Source organism: Neopsephotus bourkii, unplaced genomic scaffold, assembly GCF_033783945.1.
Source record: "Neopsephotus bourkii isolate Nb327-2 ecotype Australia unplaced genomic scaffold, CSIRO-AGI_Nbou_v1 NB_168, whole genome shotgun sequence".
Taxonomy (NCBI): domain Eukaryota; kingdom Metazoa; phylum Chordata; class Aves; order Psittaciformes; family Psittacidae; genus Neopsephotus; species Neopsephotus bourkii.
This window is the reverse complement of record NW_026900684.1, coordinates 18,085,652-18,108,678: the sequence shown is the minus strand read 5'-3', so window position 1 is coordinate 18,108,678 and position 23,027 is coordinate 18,085,652. Positions and strand designations below refer to the sequence as shown.

Here is a 23,027-nt window from a genome sequence, read left to right as displayed (position 1 = left end):
AACTAAAACATAAATTTGAAACAGATCTACCATAGCTTTCACAAAGTTGTATATGTCTGTTATCAATGCTGAACTCAACCCAAACAGCCTTTTCACTGTTTCAACATAAAAGCTTTTCTCTATTAGCCATCAGTAGCAACAAAAGCTTTTAAGTTAAATTGTTGGTCTGTGTAGAAGCAGCTATTCAGTTTAGCTAACAAATCTTTCTCATGAAAGCAAATCAAGCATGGTTCCATTATTACTAATGCCAAGTTTAGTTTTTATTCTTCAGTATTTTTCTTAAAATCTTAAACAGAATTACAAGCAAAACAGACACCCTGCACTCTTTGTTGGTTACCAAATACTTGGTATTGCCCATATAGTGCCAGTGCTCATCTCTGCCAGCTCTCCTGGCTTGACACAGACACTATCTTTAATGAATCATAGAATACCACACTGAAGGGACCTCAAAGATCACCTGGTCCAACCTTCCTTGGGAAAACATGACCTAAACTAGATGTCCCAGCACCCTGTCCAGCCAAATCTTAAAAAGTGCCCAGTTCTGGAGAATCCACCACTTCCCTGCGGAGAGTATTCCAACGGCTGATTATTCTCATTGTGAAAAAGTTTTATCTTGTAGTAAGTTGGAATTTCCCCAGAAGTAAGTTGTGCCCACTTGTGCTCTTCTCCAAGTGAAAAGGATGCCCATGTGAATGCCCAGCCATACAACTTCACTGCATCCTGGTGTCAAGTTTAGTATTCCTTCATGTCCATACGGCTGGTGTGGATAGCCCAAAGGCCCCTTCCACTGTCACAGAATGGACTTTAATCTCAGACTCAGGCTTGCAATAGATTTGATCCAGCTTTTGATGCAGTGAACCATACTGTATCTCTTTTAAAGATGAGGAAGTAAATTAATTGCTATTGGGCTCCAAAACAGCACCTGTCTCTTGCCTGCCATTTACTGTCACATTCACTAACAGGATTGCTTTAAGCCGCTCATTTGCAACAACACAATCTCCTTGCACTGTGCCAGCACCACCACTTGTGCAGCCACTTAGTAAGCTACTTAGGCAAATTGATCCAGCTGGGAAAAAAAAAATTCTAGGAAGAAAAATACCATGTTTCATTGGGCCCAACTGTTGCCCTGACCTAGTCCACTACATGGTTATGAAAGTGATGATTCCAGCACAGTTTAAAGGACAGGAAAATAAAACTAGGAGATTGGGGTGAGGCACAAAAAGCAACCATCGTACCGAGTGTTGATTCCTACATGCAGCTGTGAACAACTAATCTGCTCTGTAGACCCTGAGAAACCACTCAGGTTAACAAAGAGAATCTGGTAAGGGCCATGATTTTCTCACTTGGCTTCAAATGATAGCAAGACAATCCCCATAACACAAGCTGGTCCTGCCAAATCAAGCATCTTTCTAATACCATACAAACAGTATCTTCTGTCGTCTGTACTGCCAGAGGGAAAAGATTATGTAAATATAGAATTTAGTTAAACACACAGGAGCTATAGTAAAACAGAACCAGAAAACAAATGCAGCAGGATCTTATGCAGCAATGAATACAAAGCCTACATACAACTACTTTAACAAAGCTGGCAGGAAATATCCCTGTGCGATTCCCACATTTTCCTCTGTACCACTCAGTATCGATTTTCTCCAAAAGACAAACAGTATCTCCAGAATGGAGTTCCAGGTCATCAGGATGCTCTGTAAGACAGCATCATTTCAGTTAACAGTAGTTGTCACACTCACCGATTTTCTTTAAGCAAAACCTTCTTAATATAAATATCACAGACAAAACCAGAATGGGTTTTCAAAAAGTCTTAATTACACTGGATAAACTAGTTTGCTTTAACTAAAAGACTAGCCCAACTATAGCTAAACCCATGGATTTGAACGACTCTACATGCAGGCTTTGCAGGATGAGCTTCCTCATCATTTTTAAGCAATAATTCCTAATAAAATTCCAATTTGAAAATCTGGGAGTAAAACAAGCTTCCATAATATTCACATTTGCTTACCTGCAGGAAAATCATGCAGGACTACAGCATGAGGTGCACTTGTGTCAGAAACTTTTGGAGGGTGATTTGAGTCCTGACAACATATAAATACATGTGGTTTATAAATCATGGAAGATACAGAGATTCTCTGTTATGTGCTCTGAAAGTAATTTTTTTACTTTAGACACCATGTTTTTCTGGTATCAGATAATCACCTTTGGAGGCAACAGTTAATACTGGTCACAGAGCTATGGGACTGAATCCTGTACGCCCTTTGCTAGTGTAAACTAGAATACATTTCATCAAAATTTACTTTTGAGCCAGGAAACTGAAGGAAAGGCATGTAACTTTTCCCAGTTTAGACAAAGCCTCAGCAATTTGTGGGTCAGAAACCTGGAGCACTGGCATCAACTCTCATTACAAGGGTTGTGGTCAAAGTTTGCACTGCTGCTCAATACTGTATGCTGCCAGCCACTCTTGCTTTCTTTGAGGGAACACCCCAGCCCAACTCTCCCCAGTACACTCACCAGGGGCAGCACATCCACCCCTCAGCATTTTAGAGGGGTGAGCAAGCCACAAGACCTTTGCTTACCAGAGGATAACTGAGCGGAAAAGACAGTTTTGCTGTGGGATCTTCATAAAGGGAAATTATATTCAAAATGCTTAGCCTTTTTCCCTCCCACTAGGAATTTTTAGACTGCACTGATTACATCCACTGTGAATTGCATTCAAAGTAATAGATTGTATACAAAAAGCCCAACCAAAAAAGAACATGGACAAAGATAAGGCCAGAATAGTATGAATTACAACAGAAATCAACAGATTGCATAGAAATATATTTCAGCCATGTAGGTTTCTGTTAATAATCAAAAAGGCTGCTCAAAGCTGTAATTTATACTATTCAGTATTAATTCAGTCATACCCTAAAAACATATTAAGTTTTGTAGAAGCAGAAGGAGGAAAATACTTTGAAGTCTGTATGTCAAAGCCAATTTACTGATGTATCATGTACAGTACTTCATAAAGCTACTCACTTATCTTTCGCCCACTTTTCAGATACTCAGCCAAGGGAGTGATTATCTTCCAATGAGACAGAGGAATTTTACCAGTTTCCTCTGCCTTCTGGCACTCCAAATAATTACTGTTGCTCTGCTAAGGAAGCAGAATGTCTTTGTGCTATAAGGCAAATCATGATTATTGGGTTTTGTTTTGGTAGTTGTTTTGTTTTTATTGAAGAAACACAAGGATTTAATAAAACACTATTATATTTCTCAGTGTAACCTTTAAAGCTCAAGGCACTTGATGCTGTAACGCAACAGGAGTCTTACTCATTAAATATTTATCAGCAGAAAAAAATGCTTTACCTTACAAGACAGATCTCCAGTGTTCCTGGGAAGACAATCTTCCTTGGCACCTCCATGAGGCACAGGTAGCTTGAATAGAAACAGAGGCAAATAGAAATGTCTATTTCACTTCTAAGCACCTAAAATTCACACTGCAAGTGAAAATGGTCAGACAATGGAATTATTCAAACCACCTACTGCAGGTAACTAATTTAGGAGTCCAGTGGAAGAGGACAAGCTCCTTTGGAAGGCATTCAAACAGACTGCTGGTGGTATGAACTGCCACTTGAAGAAACCCAGGTGTTGTCACCTGCTTTAGAAGTGTCTCAGCCATCTAACTGATTACCATACAGTAATGATGTTCAGCAACACACTGGCACAAAAATGTGTTCATTTGTCACGGAGAGCACTGGAAAAACAACTTGGTGGAAAATTTCATTGGCGGCAGCAGTTGAGGGCAGGGAGTTACTAGTGATCTGCTACTGAATGACTACTTTGCACTCATGTACAAAACGTATCACACATTTCTTATGCAAACAGGCGTGGCTGCATCAGAGAGGAAGCATCATGCTTCCCTTATCTCAAAGCTGTTCCTACTATCAACTTAGATACATCTTTCTCCCTCTTTCTTGCACTTCTGCTCTACCAAGGATCTAAATGCAAGAGTGAAGATCAAAGAGAACGCAACAGAAAGCTTCCATGTAGTACTGAATATTGATGTTCCTTGCTATGGTTGTGTGGGTGGGGTTTTTTTTTTTTTGACAACAGCACTGGTTCAAGCAGCCACCAGCTCTGATTGCTGATCAGTTTCAAGTATTTGGGGAAAGACTCTCCTTTTTATCTGTAACATCGATCCACTTACATTTACTATTCCATAATAACACGTGAAATAACAAAAAAGAAACTATTTTATAATGAAAATGGATGGCATCAATAGGATGAAAATGTAAAGGTGATATTACATTCCTTACTCTTTGCAGGCTTGATTAAGCAAGGTCAACTACTTTTCAAGTTAAGCATTTTGACATATACAGGGAAAACCAATATACAAACACAATCATTTAGCATCTTTTCATGTGCTGTGACAGAATTCAGAACTGGTGACTATAAAAAGAACCCCTCAAACCCAAAAGATATGCATTAAAATTATATATATTAATGATATATATACACAAAAATACACATATCTGTACTTTGCTTGTATATTCCTTTCTCCAGTATTACCTTACCGTACTTATTACTATCTATCAGTATTTTCTAAGGGAGTTTATGCTGATAGATGCACTTTGAAAGCCACATCATAGTAGCCTTCCTCACTACCTCTTTCAGTACTGTTTAAAGCAACACTGGTTTATGACCTACAGTCTCAGAATATCTCAACTCTCACCATGTATTTATTGTAGAGAGGATGACCTGGTTTAGGTCTAGGAGGTAATGCTGGATCTGAATTTTTAAAGACTGAACTTTTTGTTCTCTTGGGTCCCAGTCTGAACTTGCTGGTTTTTCTGTCAGGAGCGATGTCAGATGTAGACCGTGAAAGAGCTTCCTTCTGGGATGAGGTCTTGGTTGCAGAGAGTTTTGGTGGAGGTGGCCTCCCAGGAACATTTCTAGGTGGGGGAGGTCGAGCAGGTATAATTTTTCCATTCACAGGCCTAAACATCAGATAAAGCGTAAAGGAAATATGCATATTAATAAGCCTGCTGCCTCATCCTCCACCACAGCCCTAGCTATAGAATATGCAATAAGGAAACATGACTCAGGATGATCTGGACTGTAGAGTCTGTAGTACTTGAAGCTCTCTGGGAATACATGAACTCTCAGATCCTGGAACTAGAGGATCAAGTCCTTAGATTGCTTGACTACGTATTTCTAAGTCTGCTCACCTCTTTCACTTCTCAACAGCCTGCCAGCTTTCTGGACAGTCCACTACATAAGCCGGATTTCTTTCGGCAATCCACCCTGAGAAAGAGCTTTGTCTGAAGCTGCCTTAAGATGGAGTTGTTCTAGTGGAGAGCTTTAGTGAAAGCCCTGAGAATCTCTGCTGATCTAGCTGGTCTTCAGCAATGAGACTAACTCATTCCCTGGGATGTCACTTACCTCAAGTGACTTCTGGGCATCTGCTGAAACTCATGACACATAACACCACTTTGCACTATGGCATCAATAGCAGAATTACCACTTTTATGCAACTGATGTCTACTGCTGAAAGAGAACACTGGTGAAAAGACTTGAGTTTTCTGGCAGTGCTGGAGGTACCACACTTTCATTAGTGTGTCAGTAGTTTAGGAACCAAAATTAGAAACTAGTAGGTGTCAGTGGTAATTAATCTAAAAAATCCCCCTTACTAAGCACTGATTAAAAAAAGCTGTCGATAGAGTACACTCAAGCCACAATTTTTAGAATCAAAGAGCGTGGCCAAATCAATAATTTGCTAATGAAAAAATCACCTCTGTTATAAACAAGCATTATGTACACATAACTTTGGCTTCCTGTTATTAAGAACCCTGGCACTAACACTATTCCAAAAATACAAATTGTTTTATTATTAATGGGAAATATTTGGCCATTTACTGCAAGTTTCTGCTACAGTTGTCTCTTTCATGTGGTGTAATTCAGCACAACTATTTGCTTACATGAATTCCTCAAGGGTCTGTAAAAATCATTAAGCACAACAAATGTGCATTAGTGGCTCTCTGGAGTCTCCTTCTGACATATTTTGAGTGTCATCCATCACTTGAGAAGACACTAGTGTTCTACTAATGCTCCTGATACTAGTTCTCCATTACTATTTGAGATTGGATTAGTTTTTCGATTAAAAAAAAAAAATCCACTTCTGTTCAACTTCCACCTCTTCCCTTTCCTGGCTTCATTCTAAAGTAAGCTTTTTTAAAGTTGACAAAATGGGAAATTCCAAGTTAGACTGCATTAAATCTGAAAACAAACCAACCCATGCATTTGTAACGCAACTCGACTGAACAAGAAAACTCGAACAAGCAATTCAAATAATTATTATTGCTTACTTAAAAATAAATAATCCATTTGAGCAGAAAAGACAAAGAACAAAATGTTTACTGCAGTTTCAGACACCCTCAGGAGAATCAGGAATGCTGCTACACTAAACAGAACAGGGGAAAGCAACAAGCACGTAAGGGACGACAATGAGGTGTTTCTTTGTGGGTACAACCATATTCATTCCTGTTAATGAATACTTATTATTATTGGTAGTCTAAGTTTAATAGCTGAAGTATTCTCTCGTTCTGACACAACAGAGGAAGCTCTTGTGTTTAAGCCCACAGATTCAGAGTGCAGACGCTGAGATAGCCACAGTGGCCTAGATAGCCAATGCTTTATCTTCCTCCAGTTTGTCTCTGGCATTCAGTGGACCTAAATTTAAGGTTGGTCCAGCCACTTTTTCCTCCACAGACCTTCTTTCTTATTGGGTCAAAAGAATAAAAACCTTAAGGTTATCATTGATTCTGCATCTTCACAGTTATTTTACGGCTGAAGTGAACTGTATAAAGTAGCCAGTACTTCTGGGAAGGCAGTGGCCCAGCATCTGCCCTTTTCAGGGTGACAGCAACTGCCACCTCCATTCCTTTACCACTCAAACCCAGCCACAAGTGCAAGTGCTGTGGGTGAAAAGGTTAAAGATGCAGAAAGGAATGACTGTCAGCAGCCACTGTACATTAGCTGAAGAGCCAAACAGCTGTCCTCCTATAATCTCCCTGCTCATACCAATAGCGTACAAACAAGTATTAATCAGCTAGCAACTTGGTCCTGCCTATTTATTAGTGAGCATACTACCTACCCAAGCCTATTGAGTTAGAAATAGAGTTGGTAGTGTCTACACTGAGACTAACTGGGCAAATTAACTTAGAAACATCACTTGTAAGTGAATCACTGAAAAACTGCACTTACCTTGGGGGTAATAGAGGATCTAGCTGTGGCACTCCACCTTTTTCTGAATGATCCAACTCCTATAAAGATTCAAAAGAAAAAAGCCATTTCTTTAAGCCTAAGAAACAAAAATGAACTTGTTTAAATGATGCATTTCTTAAATTATAACCTACATACAGGAAAAAATAGTTTCTAGAGGTCTGGGAATAAAGTGGTAAGTATTATGGTGCATTCTAGCATTTCAAAGTCTTGTTGGACACAGAAGAAAATGTAAATCGTCTGGGTGGCTACGTGAATCACAGCTTGAGTTGTGCATTAAGTATGACCTAGCCCTCTTCTCCTACCACATGGGAGTCAGGGCTCAAGAGCCAAATTCAGGAGAGTCATACAAATGCAGAATTTCACTGCCCACAGAATTCCAACTGCTGCAGTTACATCATCAATTTTGATCTAACTTTGACAGATGAAACACTTTGAATTGGCTTAAAGCAGAAACATGACATTAATGAAACTCACACAGGACAGCGTCTCTTGCAAGTAACATCAGCTGTCATTAAAGAAGGCACCTAAGTATGTTTCCTAGACATCTAAAAGACAAATCCTGATGAATTTTTCTTTAGCACATTGTGGTGTTATTCCTCTCAGCTGCCCATCCTGACCCTGCCAGAGATTACTACCCTGTAACAGAGTCAGCAGAGGGAAACATGTGCCATGTCTGAAGGGCTTGGCCCACAGCAATGGATTAACAAGTTACCATCCATTCTGCCTCCTGCTGTTCATTGTCCTCCCAGCGCCAGAAAGTACTGCCAGCTCCTTTGAACAAGCACAGCTGCTTGTGGAACAGCATGGTAAATGAGAGTGCTGAATCTGGGTTCAAAAGTATCATTTTTTGAACCAGTAATATCCAATAGGTCTGAATGGTCTTGTTTACTTAATTAGGGATTATTGGAATATGTATTGGATATAGGGAAACTGGTAAACAATTTTGGTGATTTTTCATCCCTAGAAAATACCTAGGCGTACTTTGTGACAAAACTTTGATCCTTGATGAAGTCTCAAAATGAATGCTCCTGGCTGAACAATCCTGATTAGAAAGAAACCTGCCACTTTCCGGTGGGGAAGTTATACGAAGAAAATCCCTCTCCTGTGTGAAAAGGAAGAAATCTATGCCAACTACTGCTTACAGTCAACGATTTTTACTGTTGTTGGTTAATCACTTCCACTGACAAACAATACTAGCTTTAGAAGCACAGAAGTTCTTATCTTTCCAAGGATAAGATTTGAATGTTTCAGTGGACTTGATGCAGCCTTTTTCTTAAAAACACTATCTGAGGCTTACATAAGCCTGTCACAATAACCTGGATGACACTGGGAAAGTTTTGAGGTTGCATTCTTTAAAATGTTATTTAACATCTTGTATGGGCATTATTTCTTCAGCATTATTCAGAAAAGATGGAACCTCTATGAATAGCCTCTTCAATCAAGGCATTTAAAAACCACTTTATCCTATTAGCAGAAGTAGCCACAAAGAAATTTCATGGCAGCTCTCTAGCTAGTGAGGGCTTTTGATTTGACTTTATCTTTTTACTGCCTGTGATTTCCAAGACTGCCGCTCTTGCCATCACAGCACTCAATATTTGGAAATTCTACTGTCATTTTCTAGTTTGTTCTAATTCCCTTTTGTAAATCCATGTCAAAGGGCATACAGGACACACAGCTACAATGTCTACCATTACTAGGTACTCAGGAGCAAGCAGAGCCTTACTTTCCCAAATAGATGGTTCTACTCTAGCTCCAACAGGACCAGAAGAAAACAACTAGAAGGAAAGAGCTGAAGAAAGCAAGCTTCATTGATCTACAGAAAAGTTTCCTCTGCCTGGAAATTAGCACAGACACTGAGAGGTACCATGTGTATGGAGTTAAAAAAATACATTTCTAAAGGACTTTGACAGCATTTCACTATGTAAATCTCATTGGACTTTGAAACACTTTGCAGTGCTTTTGAAAGTAAATTGTAGAATATCCTGATTCCAGCTACTAAATACAGAAAATTGAAGATAGATGTGATCAAAGTTCAATAAAATCAACAAAGTGCTCTTCAGAACTGACAGCAGTCTAAATTATCTGATTAAATCAGAGAACGCAATTAAAAGAAAAAAGCCTTATATTTTTTGAGTAGTACTTTTAATCCTTTGGTCCTTCAAATAACTTAACTTTACAAATGCTTGAGAGTCACAAGAGAGTCACAAGAGAACCAAAGCAGACAAAGCTGTAATAGAGGAAAACAGTCCTAACTTACCCCTTTTTTTATTAGGTCACCACTGTTCTGTTTTCCCACTGTGATATCAGAGGTGTTCCCAATAGGCTTTTCAGCAGGAAGTGGCGGAGGGCTATGCAGGATTTCATTTAAAGCTGTAAAAAACCCAAAATGTTCCCAAATGAAAGTCTAATTAATAGCTTCTTCACATGAACCAACAATAGGTGAGGGAATGCATATTGATTTGGGCCATTTTTTTTGTGAAAATAACTTCCTTACTGAAAGCCAGAGCAGCCAATGGGCAGAAACACTTAAAGACTAGTGAATTAAAAAGGGACATGAATGGAATATTGCAACTCTGGGGTTAATTTCAGGAGTACCTTCCATCCTGCATAATGGATCTTCACTTTACACTCAGGACACCAGTAAATTATTCTAGAGTTTCAGCATTTCAGCTGCAATACTTGTTGATATAATATTAGACAAGTAGAAGAGCTTCTACCCTTGGGAATGTCAGACCCATGACGGGATACCCTGAAACACCATCACCATCTCTCAGCCACATTTCTAAACTGGCTCACTTTTTTCAGCTGTCAGCTCCTGGAATATCCTTCAGGCTGGAAAACAGCTGAGGGTTATTTCAAGTAACCCTGAAAGATCAGGAGACTTGGATGGAAGAATCTCCAGAAAGGTAAAGGCAAGAAAAGAAACTGTTGCCTGCTTCAAAATTCATGGTGACAGAAGGAAAACAGAGATGGAAGCTCCTTGGTAGTCTTTAAGGAGCTAAGCAAATATAGGAAATGGAAGAGGAAGCAGTACAGCTCTTACTAGGGAAGAGTGATGATGCCTTCGTTTTCAATAAAGAACATAAAAACCCACTAATTATATGATATATTATACTGCTTTCAAAGTCTCTCCCACTGAAACCTGGGAAGCACTTAGACAGGTTTTGCCAATATCATTTTGTCTTTATGTACCAATCATTTTGTCCTTATGTATTAGAACCCTGTCATCTATTTTACAATGTATTTGTATACCAAGAATATTCATTTCATACAAAGAACTTCAGACACTTAAGCTCTTCTGACTTCCAGCTAGTCTTGGAGTTATGTAAAAATATATGTAGACAGCCTGGACATTTATAGATCGATGACAAAAGAGATTCTATCCAGATGAAAGCATTCAGTTGCTCATTTCATGAAAAGTACTTTTAAAGAAACAACCTGTAAGAAGAAGTGTTATTTTTAACATCTCAGTTGCATTATTATGATATAAAACACTGGTGTGATGTTTAAAAATGGATCATTTCAAGGATAAATCCCTTATTCTTAGAAGCAAGTCACAGTTACCATGTTGTTTTCCTGCGATCACCTGTGACCAAGAACAGGAAAAACAAAACTAGTGCAGTTCATCACTCTACTAATCTAATATGATGGACAAAAAATAAAACCAAGACCTGACAGTAACTGCAAGAGAAACCTTTTCTAATCATGCCTTATTGATCTATAAAAAGCACGAGAGATTTATTTATTCATGCCACTTCAAATCTTGATATATACAGATGGCCTAATTTCCTTGACTCTACTCTTTACAAGACCATAATTAAAGGAAATAAAGGAAGAAAAAACCCACCCAAGAACTAGAAGGCAGGTGTTATTTTCAGTGATTTCTAAGTGTAATAACTGAAGTGGAAGTTTAATACTTCCTTTCTAATGAAATCTCAACAAAAATGCTAATGCTAAATGAGTGCTTTACCAGAGTTCAAATTCTTAAGCATCCAGCTCTGTCCCCTTTTTCCTAGGGTTTTTGGTAGTTGTTTTGGGATATTTCTTTTAGGTTTGCAGCGGTTACTGGCAGAATTAATCTCCTTCCACACCCAACATGGTGAAAGACCCCTTGTACTGCAATTATGTGGCCCTCTTACAGGGTAAATCCTACTGTATCCATGTTATACCTTGGTCCAAGTAAGTGCAACTTACTTTTCTAATTTTTTGACTTTTAACATCTTACATTTCTACTGACATATGACTACTCTGCTTTTCTGGAAGCTGCTCCTGCCCCTCCACATCCTGTTATCTTCCAGCTACAGCCTCCCATAAAGCTCCCCCGATAATTGCAGCCAAGTACAGTATGGGCGGCAGTCTCCTGTGGAAAGTTCCATTACCACTAGAGAGCAGCAAGGGACCAGTTATCTACAAGTTCAAAAGAGAATCCAGCTCAGGGAATTAAAAAAATAAAACAAAAAAAATAAATAAAATTCTCAGGTCTTTTTCTCCCTTTTCCCCCCTAAAAATAGGAAATCACCATTTCCTTTCTGGAGAAGAATTATGTCTTGGATTCTTTACAGTGATTGTAAATGTATTCTTCCAACTGAAAAAAACTTTAAGATCATAATTAACAGAAATACTGTTCTCATAGCTTTCTTTTCAGTCTTCTCAGCATTTTTAATAATTTCAAATGCATTTCTCACTTATGCAGAGGAAAAGAAATCCTAGTATTTTAGCACTGGGGAGGTGGGGTGAGGAGGGGAAGAAGGGAGCTTGGGAAATAATGAGAGAAAATCTTAGGAGAAAAGCCACCTGGACATCTGGTTGCTACAGACTGGCTCTACACCTAGTCAGTGTACTAAAACATGAGTTTGAAATACGAGTTTTAAGAGCTATCTGGTGACATTTCTCCCTAAGCTTTGAGGATAAAACATAAGGCTAAAAAGAAGCAAGAGTGTACTCTTGCATACAAAGATCAACACAAAGACCTCTGATACATTTCCACTCTGAGATACTCTTGCTGTCATTTGTAAAGCCATAAAGGATTAGAGGTGAAAGGTGTTAGGGATATGGTAGCTGTCAGAAAACTATAGTCAAGACCTTGACACAAAGTTGAACACATCAGGTTTTTGCATCTAAGTTCTCACATGCCATTTTTATCTCCTCAACTGCTACCAAAACACTATTGCTTAAATGGCCACGGATTTCAAATTTCACAATGGTCAAGGGAATAATTTGATGTAATCTGTGAAAATTATCATTACATCCCAGCTGTGTTTGAAGCAAAGTTTAATACTCTAATGTTCCTTTGACAAGTGGGGGCCCTGCTCTCAGGAAATTAGCAGCAGTCAAATACCCTCAGCTGATGTCAGAAGTGAATTTGACCAAAGGTACAACTCAGTGATATGGTTTAGCTGACAAAACAAGCTTGCTTCTGCTGTAAAAGGTCTCCTCCAGCTGTTCCCTGCTGCTTCCCTTAGAAGTCCCCACTGTTTCACCTTTGATATGCATTAGCTCCATAAAGTGCAAGGGACATCAAACGTAGTGCAAAGGAGGGAGCCAGATGAGGTAGCTGGGAGGCAGGGAGAGTGGAAGGTGACTCTTAGCTATTTCTCCTTTCCACCACAGCCCTTAGGTTGGCTCCTCTGTCTTGTCAAACTATATGGTAAAATTCCTGTGGTAGCTAATAATAGCTAATAAACAGCAAAAACAAAGTAAAAGGTAAGTCACAGTTAGGAAGGTTTTCTCAGATTTCTCAGACAATTTGAAAGAAGAACTTACATTTCCCGGGTTTAGCTGGGATTCGGATCACAGTGGGTTTCCGGGCTATGGGTGGTTGAACAGTTTGTTCCTTTGCGGGTTCACTTTTGGTGAGGAACTGAAAAGGATCTAAAAGGAAAGAAACATAAAACAACCCCTCCTACTTAATATTTATTTGTTGAACAAAATCTCACTAGGTATTGATTTCATTATTGAGGACTTACATATTTCGCACACAGGAAAGTGATAATAATAATAAAATCAGGCTGATGCTAATAGAGTACTCAGCTCTTTGCAAATAACATGTCTTTTCTGTACATCTGCATTCACAGTTGACACATAAACATGCTCCAGATGCTTTCCGGCATTATGTAAGCCATTGAACAAGAGGAACTGCAATGCTTCCTAATAGGGACCTGAAATCAGGATGGCTTTAGGGAAGTGTTTTCAAAGCAGTAGCTCTAATATGCAAACATAGCTGTGAACACGTTCACTAAAAAGTTTTAATCAATAAAATCTTGCCAAAGCTAAACAGTCACCACTGCAGCAGATAAAATGCCTACAGAAACAAAGCAAAGCAAAACAAAGCATGTAAATATTACTGATTACAAAATGCCTTTGCTGTAGAACAACTAATTCTCTGGAAGATTCTGCATAATACTGTTGATTATAAACTTGGTGTCAAGCAGGAGACTGGTTCAGATCAAGAACTGGAAGCCATGCCTGAGCTCTGCCCCTGCCTGTATCACTCATTCCTCTACAAGCCTGTCCAGTCATTCCATCGGTAAGATAGGAGCACTGTTTTCTATGCTTCATAAACTTGAGCACTGGTCTCTTATTAATAGGCATGGGAACATATGTGCATGTAGAAGGCAGCTGTAGAAATACTCAGACATAAATAAAACCCAAATCAATGGGTTCTTTTCTCAAGTACCCCTTCATGTCAAAGAGCAATACACCCTATATATCTCTTCTCTGTTGTTAACTGCCACCTTTTCCTCTGACATTACCAAAAACTGTAGTAAAAAGACAACGCTTAACACAATCGTAAATATCTGAAGAAGAAACTGGAGAAGGGCTCCAGATAATAAATTCTCCATGACACACATTCATAGCCCCAACAACTGAGTTTGATCTCCTCTGGTGGCCTTTTAAGATGTATAGCTCAATGAGATGTTATTTATGGAGTGTCAGAGTCTCAGAGAGGAGGTATGCTGGGTATCTCTTTAAATTCTTCAGGCCTTTCTATAAAAACATATCCTTGCTCCAAAGTACAATCACACTTTTTGATAAATTTGGAAGTCCTGTATTTGATGCAACTTTTTATTCAATACAACCCCCCCAATTTTAAAAACTATGTAATACAAAATCATGATTTCTTACAGATCAACACAAAGACGTTGTGGCTCTGATAAATTTCCACTCTGAGATACTGTCAGTGTCACTTGTAAAGCCGTAAACAATTAGAGGTGAAAGGCATTAGGGATATGGTACTATCCATAGGAACTGCCAGAAAACTATAGTCAAGACCTTGACACAAAATTGAAGGCATCAGGTTTTTGCATTCAAGTGGACACTTGGATAATGTAAATCCAAAATAACATAAAATAGGCCCAAAGTAATTTCAGGGAGAGAAAACACAGTGTCATATTGAGCTGTTGAATTACAGTGTAATGGACTGCCCTCCCGCATGCACACAACCTGGCAGTCACAACTCCCCCAACCACTGCTGCCACTTCTCTTTGCAGTCCATGTCCCCAGCCCTCCCTAGCTCCTGCTGCCAGCACACAGTGTAGCAACAGCAAGGACAACATGCTGCAGGGCCTGTGTATGCTTACTCCTGCTCAGATGTCCACCTCCTACCAGCCCCTTGCTCAAGGCTCTGTTTGTAGGCACATCCATCACGGTACAGGTGTGCCCTGGGGGTTTGTGTCATGGTCTTTTTCAAAGTCTAGAAATCTACCTGCCTACAGGTTCCCCAGAAATCTGCCTGGGTACCTTCATGTCACATCTTAATCATTAATCAAAGCACCTCAATTCTTTCTGTCAACCTGCATGTATAACAGCTTCAAGCTTACAGTTCAGGTCATAGAATCACAGAATAGTTGATAGTGACCTTAAAGATCATCTAGTTCCAAACCCCCTGCCATAGGCAGGGACACCTTCCCCTAGACCAGGCTGCTCAAAGCTTTATCCAACCTGGCCTTGAAAGGTCAACGATTTGTCTACACCTAAAGGTATACCGACTATAGTTAACAATAAGCTCTGTTACCCTCCAGGCAGATGATAACTCCATTGCATTGTCTCCGAAGACATAGGCACACCCAGAAACCAGGCACAGGCAACCCACAATGTTTTAGAAGGTAAGGGTATAACTAACATCTTCAGTTATGGATTAGCACTAGTCAGTAAAAGGTTTAGGTCCCTTCCATGAAAGCTGCACCAGAGCCATAGTTTTTCTAGAGGACTAAAACACAGACCACAAGAGGGGTGCAAGCACTCTGGCAGTATGGTCACTACAGGAAACAAAAATCCCACTCCTGGAGCAAGCCTGCAGTTGTGATTTTCCTTTTTTCCTTTATCCTTATGTCTGCCAGCTACAATGCTAACATATGAATTGCACTGAGAAAGATTTATCTAATCTTAACCCTTACATTAATGTTCAGAGTGACTTCAGTGCAGCTGAAAAAAAGAAAACTGAACCTGGACTTTCTGCTCTTTCAGTTATGTGGCAACTCTATAACAGATTTGAGGAGTGACCCTGGCGAGGCAGTAGGGAAGTGGAGCCTCAGTGCTGTCCTGGCCTGTTGGGAAGCTAGAGCCAGAGAGCGAGCAGAGGAAAAGTGAGCAGGGCTAAGTCACAGGCTCCTGGCTTCAAACAGCAGACCGTAAGAAACACACTGGCACGCAGAGCACACCTCTAAAGGTCTGGTTCTGCAGAGGTTAAGGAAGCTCTGCACAAACAATGAAGAAACAATTTTCCAAAGCCTCCATCTTATAAAAATATAAACATTGTGAGGCCAAGTCGAAATGCTCTAAACACCCAAAATAATCAGATATCTGTGTTCCTGTAAATTTACAGGAGATTTAAAATTGCACAAAATTACTGTTTGTCAGCTGTTAATCACTGCTGTGCATAAAAATGGTTTTCTTGACCATTCAATCCTTGGCAGAGGTCTCTACATCAATAAATCTGAGAAGTAATTTTTAAGTCTGAGGAAAGTTATTTCTAAGGCTGAGAAAACCATTTGATGACCCTTAGCTTTCCACTCATTATCGTATGTTCAATTATACTGTTGTCACCTCATAATTAGTTTAAAACTCATTACCTTGTTTGTGTTATTCCATTCCCCAGTGCTGGGTTTGCAGCAGGAATTGGCTGAGTAAACAACTGTGCTGCTTTGTGCAATGGGACTGACAACATATCAAATTTTTATGTTGTTTAACAACAATTGGGCATCGTTTGATCATAATTCACAGAGGTGTGAAACTAGAATTGTTAATATACTCATTTAAAGCTTCTCAGCTCAAGGAAATTAATCTGCAAGGCATTTTTCATAACACATATCAGCAGACTTGTATTGATTTATTTTTTTATTAAACTTTTCCAGTGATGCTTAATGCCTGTTTCTTCCTTAGTCTCACTTCTCTACAGCTTCTGTTTCAAAGGTTTATGTGATAACATATATTGCTGTGCTTGTTCACAGGAAAGACAAATGAAAGATGTGTATTCAAATACATTGAATATCATCTCTTTCTTTTACCAGTTTAGGAGAGATGGCTTTTTCCCCCACACACTCTCATTTACAATCCTTGTTTAAAACAAAGAATTCAGAGGTTACAGAGCAAACACAAGGCTTTTCCCATATGAGTAGGACAGATGGGTAATTTTCTGAAATATTTGCGGGTTTTTTAAGCAAAAGATAATAAGGCAGTAACAGAACCTCCCCAGCAATAAGGGGAATCTCCAAACAAATCAGATGTGGAAAGCTAAAAGCACAGAATAGCGATACCTGCTGTGAAGATGCTTAGTCCAGCCAGAAGCACTCTCAGTACATGAGAGCTATGTAGTACGAAAGGTCTTGATGCTAACATTACAACACTTGCCACTACAGAAGTACACAACTGTGTCTACTTTCAGTGTTTAATTGAAAGACCTAAATCAGCTGTTAAAGGCAAGGCTCACACATTCTCTTCATACAGAACACTATTGTTATAGGCATCTTCCAGGAACACATATTAGAGCCAACCCTCATCAACAAATAGATTTATTAAAACCTAGCCCCATGAAAACACTCTGGTGTCTGTGTAAGCATAATTAACAAACATACTTGGAGGAAGATTTTCAACAACAGGTCCCTCCTAGTAACATAGCTGGAGATTCAATGGAAACCTGACAGGGGTCATCCCAAAGAGGAATGGGGTGAAGCATTGTGAAATGCTACAACCAGAAACCTGATGTCCACTCAGATGTTCTAAATCGTAACAACTATAAATAGACATATTAGGCAGGTACCCTACCTAAATTCCAGCATCGGTAATTTTCCCAATCTCAGTTTTCCCCAGTATTTTCATCACCAAAATTAATAGTTCACCATCCTTAGAGATGCTGTTTCTGATGAGATGGAATAATATAGACTAAACACCTTTCTCACAACATGCAATTTGCAGCTCTCTCTGCAAATAATGGAAAATTGCCATGACCTGGTCACGATCTTTTAATAAACTGTGAAATTAAAAAAGAAAAAGGAGGGCGTTGGGAGGGGGAAGAGAGAGGAAATGAGATGCAGGCTCTTTCAGGATGCAATCTGTGCATAACAAACTCGGGCTTCTTGGCACTGTCCTAACACTAGGAGAGTAGACCAGGTCACTCAAATAAGAGGAATACAGTATTCAGAAGTAGTGTTAGTATGGCTTCAGACTTAAAACTGGAAAAGAGACAAGCAAATCTGCTATCATAACATTCTAAGGTTTCCTTCTCCCCAGTCTACACAGAGGTTTTTCATGACTAGCCCAGTTATTCTGGTAGAGGCTATGAAGTCTCTGTGGTTCTGCTTCATTCAAAGATTCATCAGACCAAGGAGATTTGCTTTACCTGGTATGGCACTTCTAGTCAATTACTTGAGTAGGTTGGTAAAAATCTCTTCTATGTAATAGCCTTTACATATAAGTAGCTTTTCCAATGTCATTGCCAAAGCATTAGTTTTTATTTCTGCACCTGCTTTTGCTGTTTTATCAAAAGCACCAGAGCAAGCACATAGTAATTTCAGAAAGTTTGATCTTGAGGATTATTTTTCCTTAGAGAAACATTATGTGCAGGTGCCAAAACAGAAATTTCAAACTTCTCACATATTTACAAGATTCGTGCAAAGATTTCAGGAGAAGAGTAATTTATCCAGCAATATTTATTGGTGTTCAGAGCAGACAAAATGTAGTGAACTACTTGCATAGGTTTTAGGCATTGCTTGCTGTTCACTGCTGACATATGATGTCTCACCAAAAACGGAAAGGAACTGAAGGCCAGTGATCACTAATTTTGAGGAACAAATCCAATCCAAACAGTAAATGATGTTTACAAGACACATGTGGAGTTTGCAGAAGAAGCCTAGCCATCAGTACAACAAAAGTGCATGAAGTCAAGTAGTGATGTAGAGTTTGATTTTCTCTGGAAAGTACAGGGAAAAAAAAAATGCTAACAGATGCAACACCTAAATGTATTTATTGAAAAAGCAAGATGTCCTTAACTGAGCAATGAAATATCTGGTCCACAGTGTTAGAAAGTTGGAGAGCAGACAAAATAAAATCTACTCCTAGAACAGCATAATTTCTTGGGCTATCCTAACACTTAATGGCAATACAAGCTTTTATGGTGTGGAAAACTAGAGTGCTACATTGTACACAGAGACAGATACAAATGGACCTTCTCAGAGCTTTCAGCACTTCTCTCTGAAAGTGCGGGAATGCCCACACTTACTATCTGTGTGTATCTAAGTACAGCTGTTTGAGTCATTGCTGGCTTGTCCGTAGTAGTAAAAGTGATAGTAATTACACCGTCTTCTGCACAAAAGGACTGTGTACACCAGCATGAGCTATTATGTGAAAGTTTGGAGGCTGTTCCTACACCACTAATCTGTTTTGCTGGTTGAAGTAAGACTAGGATAGTTCAGATAGTGAGAGCCCTCAGGAGGTCTCTAATCCAACCTCCTGCCCAGAACAGGTCAGCCATGAGGTCATGTTGTTAGAAATGGGTTGCACAACCTGCTCTGACTTTAAAAACTGGATGCCAGAGGGTATTTGGACATACAGTGGGTGATGAAAAAACAACCCCCCAAATTACCCTGGAGATTAAGAAACACAGCCTTGTCCATTCTTGCCAGGTGAATGGGTGTTTGTTCATCAGCAAGAGATGCAAGTGCCACAAACAGGCAAGCTGGAAATCTCAAAAGCTGAGGACTGGTGATTGAAAGCAGTGAGGCATACAAAATCTTCAAAATGTGAAGGGCAAGGAAATGTATAATGTTGTTTAAAATATTTACCTTCTTCCAAGAATTTCACATGCTTTCAGCGAAGGAAAAAAATATTTATAAACACTTCTTTTAAATAAGGATTTTGTTGTTCGACAATCTTTCTGATCAAAGGGTATCTGCTTTTTTGAGTGTGATTGTAAAATAAACAGACATAATCATCAGAGAAGACGATTATTATTAAGAATATTATTACTTGTGTGTTACCACTTAATAGCATCTCTGGACATGGAACTCAAAAGCAAAATCATTTGCATTTGACAACCTAGAGGGCTCCTCATCTATTATGTAGCTATGATTTAAAAAACCTTATTTGTTTCCTGAAACTAGATATAAGGTTCTCTCCTGTGATAACAGTGGAGCCACTTATAATCTCCACGAAGGCTCCAGTTTCTGTTTACTAAGCAAATATCTGTAACATCTGAAGAATTAATGGATATTGTTACCACTTCTGCTGGAGATGGTCAACCAACAGGACATAGCACAGACCCATACCTCCACTACTCCACCCCCGAGTAGTATGCCTTCAGGTATACACCTGTGTCTTTGATGCGTTAAAAGCCAAATGGCAGATTAAAATGGATGAGATAGCTTACTCTTCCCTGTGGATGATACCTTTGGTAGTAAGTAAAAAAGGAGGCAGGTAACTTTAAAATAACCCCAACAAGAGTAATTTGAAGTAACATAGCAGAACCTTAAGAAAAGCTGCATTATTTTGGACATATGTCTGGGCTAATCTACAAGTTAGAAGTATTTCAGTGTTTTTAATCTTCCTTCCTGAGGAAGCAATTAAAAACAAGCAGCTGGGCAATATCCCCACAGCAGACAACTTCAGAGTTACTCAAACAGCAATTTTTCTGAATTGACTACAATGTCACACAAATTCCACCATTCACAGAATCACAGAATCATAGAATAGTTGCCACAAGAAGGAACAATACATTGAAATGGAGAGCAGCTCTAATTTGGTTGAGGGGTTTTTTTCACTATACAGACAGAAATGAACTTTTGAACTGCAATGAAGTAGATAGACAGATAAAAACAGTTAAAAATGCAGTAGTTGTATTGCTGTTAGAATTGAAATACATGGATATAATGAAGATAGCAAGAGAGAGCTGTCTCCTGCTGGTAAGGTAAGGCTCTCTCTCAACTACATTTGGCTTAACTGAGTTCTGCTATACCAGGCATAGAACAATCAGTGAATGTTATGCTCTTCTAGAGAGGGAGCGAAGATGAGACAGAAGAATAACTCTTTGCGTGCAAAAAAGAATGAAAACATTCCAGTTTGATCACTTCCAGGTTTTAATTTATATGTGCACTTTAAATGCATTATTATCTTATTTTCTTTATCCAAAACAGACATTATGAGAACATTTAGCAAACATGCACACTGTATGCTTTAACATAGCAACTAATACAAGTTACGGGTAAAATCATGCGTCTTCTGAAGCCACAGAATTTACACGCAGTTCAATTTGCACTAGGATTTTATTTCCAAGCCTTTGTAAAAATGAGTTAGTGAGAACAGAGCCCACCTGACAGATTACCAAAAAGTTTTAACCTTCAGGAGCTGCACAAATCCCTGTTATCTGCTATAAGAGAAATATAAAAATACCCCAGATGATCCCAATATCACAACTGTCATCAAAGCATTAGCACCTCAAGATTTAGAGTCCCAAACAGATGCCTTCACATTCTAAATAACTGACTTGAAGAGGAGTAGTTTCATTAGGATACAAACGGCTTTGAACATTATCCCTAGCCTCTGAGTCCAAAATTATGGCACCTAAAACTGGCATAGATTTTTGGCTGCTGATGAAAGGAGCAGTTCTACAGATCTGTCATTCCTGACTGCTTCCTGGCACTTCCCTTGGGCCAGCATCAGATACGTGAGTTGGATTCAAGGTTCTGCCACAGCTCACCTCTAAATCTCAGAGCTGTTGAGCTTCCAAAGCTCTCACAGACTTCAGCTGGCAGACTGGATGCTGAAAGCTTTGAAAGGGATTTCAGTACCCAGAGTCTCTATCTGCACCAGAATTGTTCCCCCTCTCCATATGGGTAAGACAAAGATAAAATCATTAATGTTTGGATAAGGGCAAGTACTAACAGCTGTGCTGTTGGAGATGCTGTCAAACACTGAGGACACCCATGTGATTGCCTGAGGTAAACCTGGAAGAAAATCATCCAGGAGCTTTGGTAGTTAAACTACCAGTTAAATACTGACAAACTGGTGAAACTATAAACTGTTTTGTTACCAACACTGTTGATCTTAGCAAATATATAAAATTCAAATATCTTTCAATACTGTGATGAAGATAGCCTTCTGTCAGAGGAAGCTGATGCCTTATATCAGTTAACTAACATGCTGTGAGGAGTCTGAATTAGTTTTGCCCATTTCACCTTTGCATTCACATGCTTACTTCATCTTCTGCACCCTTCTCACCATCAACTGCACCATCTTACTTTTGCATCAGACACTAGCTGCAGCAGTGATCGATCCATCCAGTTCTATTTATGTTACAGTCTAATTACCAGATGTGTTTGTGCTGTATCAGAAGAAAAGTTTTGTGAATGCTGTAATCTGTAAGGTAACACTGCTCTTTGACAAACAAGCTGCTGGTGCTTCGTTTCAAACACTGCTGCATAAAAGCTTCCTTCCTTTCCTATGGTTGCCATAACAACAAGCAGAGCGCTGTCATTTAGTTAAGTGATGACAATGACAAATATGTAAGAAATGCAAAGGTCTGGGGAACTGGGAGCAAGATTAGAGCTTCTCTTCCTGCCTTTACAAAACATTTTACTATGGATTAATCTTGCAAGTCCTAAGCCGTTCCTATGGGAACATGAGAAAGTGCTCTGCGTTGCCTCATTTTTCAGAAAGTAAGTGTTCTGCTTGTGGATGCTTTGTCAGGACATAGCACAGCATTAGTAATCAGGAGTACAAGATATGATCTTGAACTCAAAAATGCCTCCAAAATCTGGAATGAATCCTAATTTTACAGTGTAGAAGTGATAATGCTGTCAGACCTTTGTCTCTTCAGTAGGTAAGAAGGGGTTGCAGAGAAGATGCCATTTTACTGAATGAATAAAATGGACATGTGACTCAAACCACGACAGTCAGGAAATTATTATCTGAATAATACTTCTGTAACCATGAGAATGGAAAGTATTTTCTTCTTAATTGAATAAAGAACAACACCTAGGACACCAACCAGAAAAATGAAGACTGGCATTCTTACTATTTCATTGTGACAGCTGTTTTTTCAGGTGATTTTCTTTTGGGATCACTCAACCTCTGATTTAAGAGAATTAGTGTTACTTGATTTTTCCAGATTGGGAGAAAGGTGGTCTTAGTGTACATAGCCAAACATCATTTTCCTTTTTATGCACTTTCAAAAGGTAAGTATTGTCTTTTCTTGCTTGCTACTTAGAACAGTTACATTTTCTCACTGTTTGTTGCATCTATTAATCAAGGTTTACTCTAAA

The 23,027-nt window shown here is 39.1% G+C and overlaps 1 protein-coding gene across 5 annotated transcripts in view; it reads right to left on the bottom strand.

Annotated features, from left to right (window-relative positions):
- Window positions 1-23,027, bottom strand: part of SH3D19 (SH3 domain containing 19) — an 82,679-nt gene that overhangs the window by 7,628 nt on the left and 52,024 nt on the right. For 4 of the 5 annotated variants that reach the window (XM_061374023.1, XM_061374047.1, XM_061374040.1 and 1 more), the window contains 7 exons: window positions 13,039-13,146; window positions 9,533-9,645; window positions 7,255-7,313; window positions 4,724-4,988; window positions 3,358-3,426; window positions 2,015-2,087; window positions 1,570-1,700 (listed from right to left, as the gene is read on the bottom strand). In XM_061374023.1, coding sequence (XP_061230007.1) covers window positions 1,570-1,700; window positions 2,015-2,087; window positions 3,358-3,426; window positions 4,724-4,988; window positions 7,255-7,313; window positions 9,533-9,645; window positions 13,039-13,146 — 818 coding nt within the window. Of the gene's footprint in view, window positions 1-1,235; window positions 1,434-1,556; window positions 1,701-2,014; window positions 2,088-3,357; window positions 3,427-4,723; window positions 4,989-7,254; window positions 7,314-9,532; window positions 9,646-13,038; window positions 13,147-23,027 lie in introns of all 5 variants that reach the window. The other variant, XR_009728554.1, reaches the window with a different exon arrangement.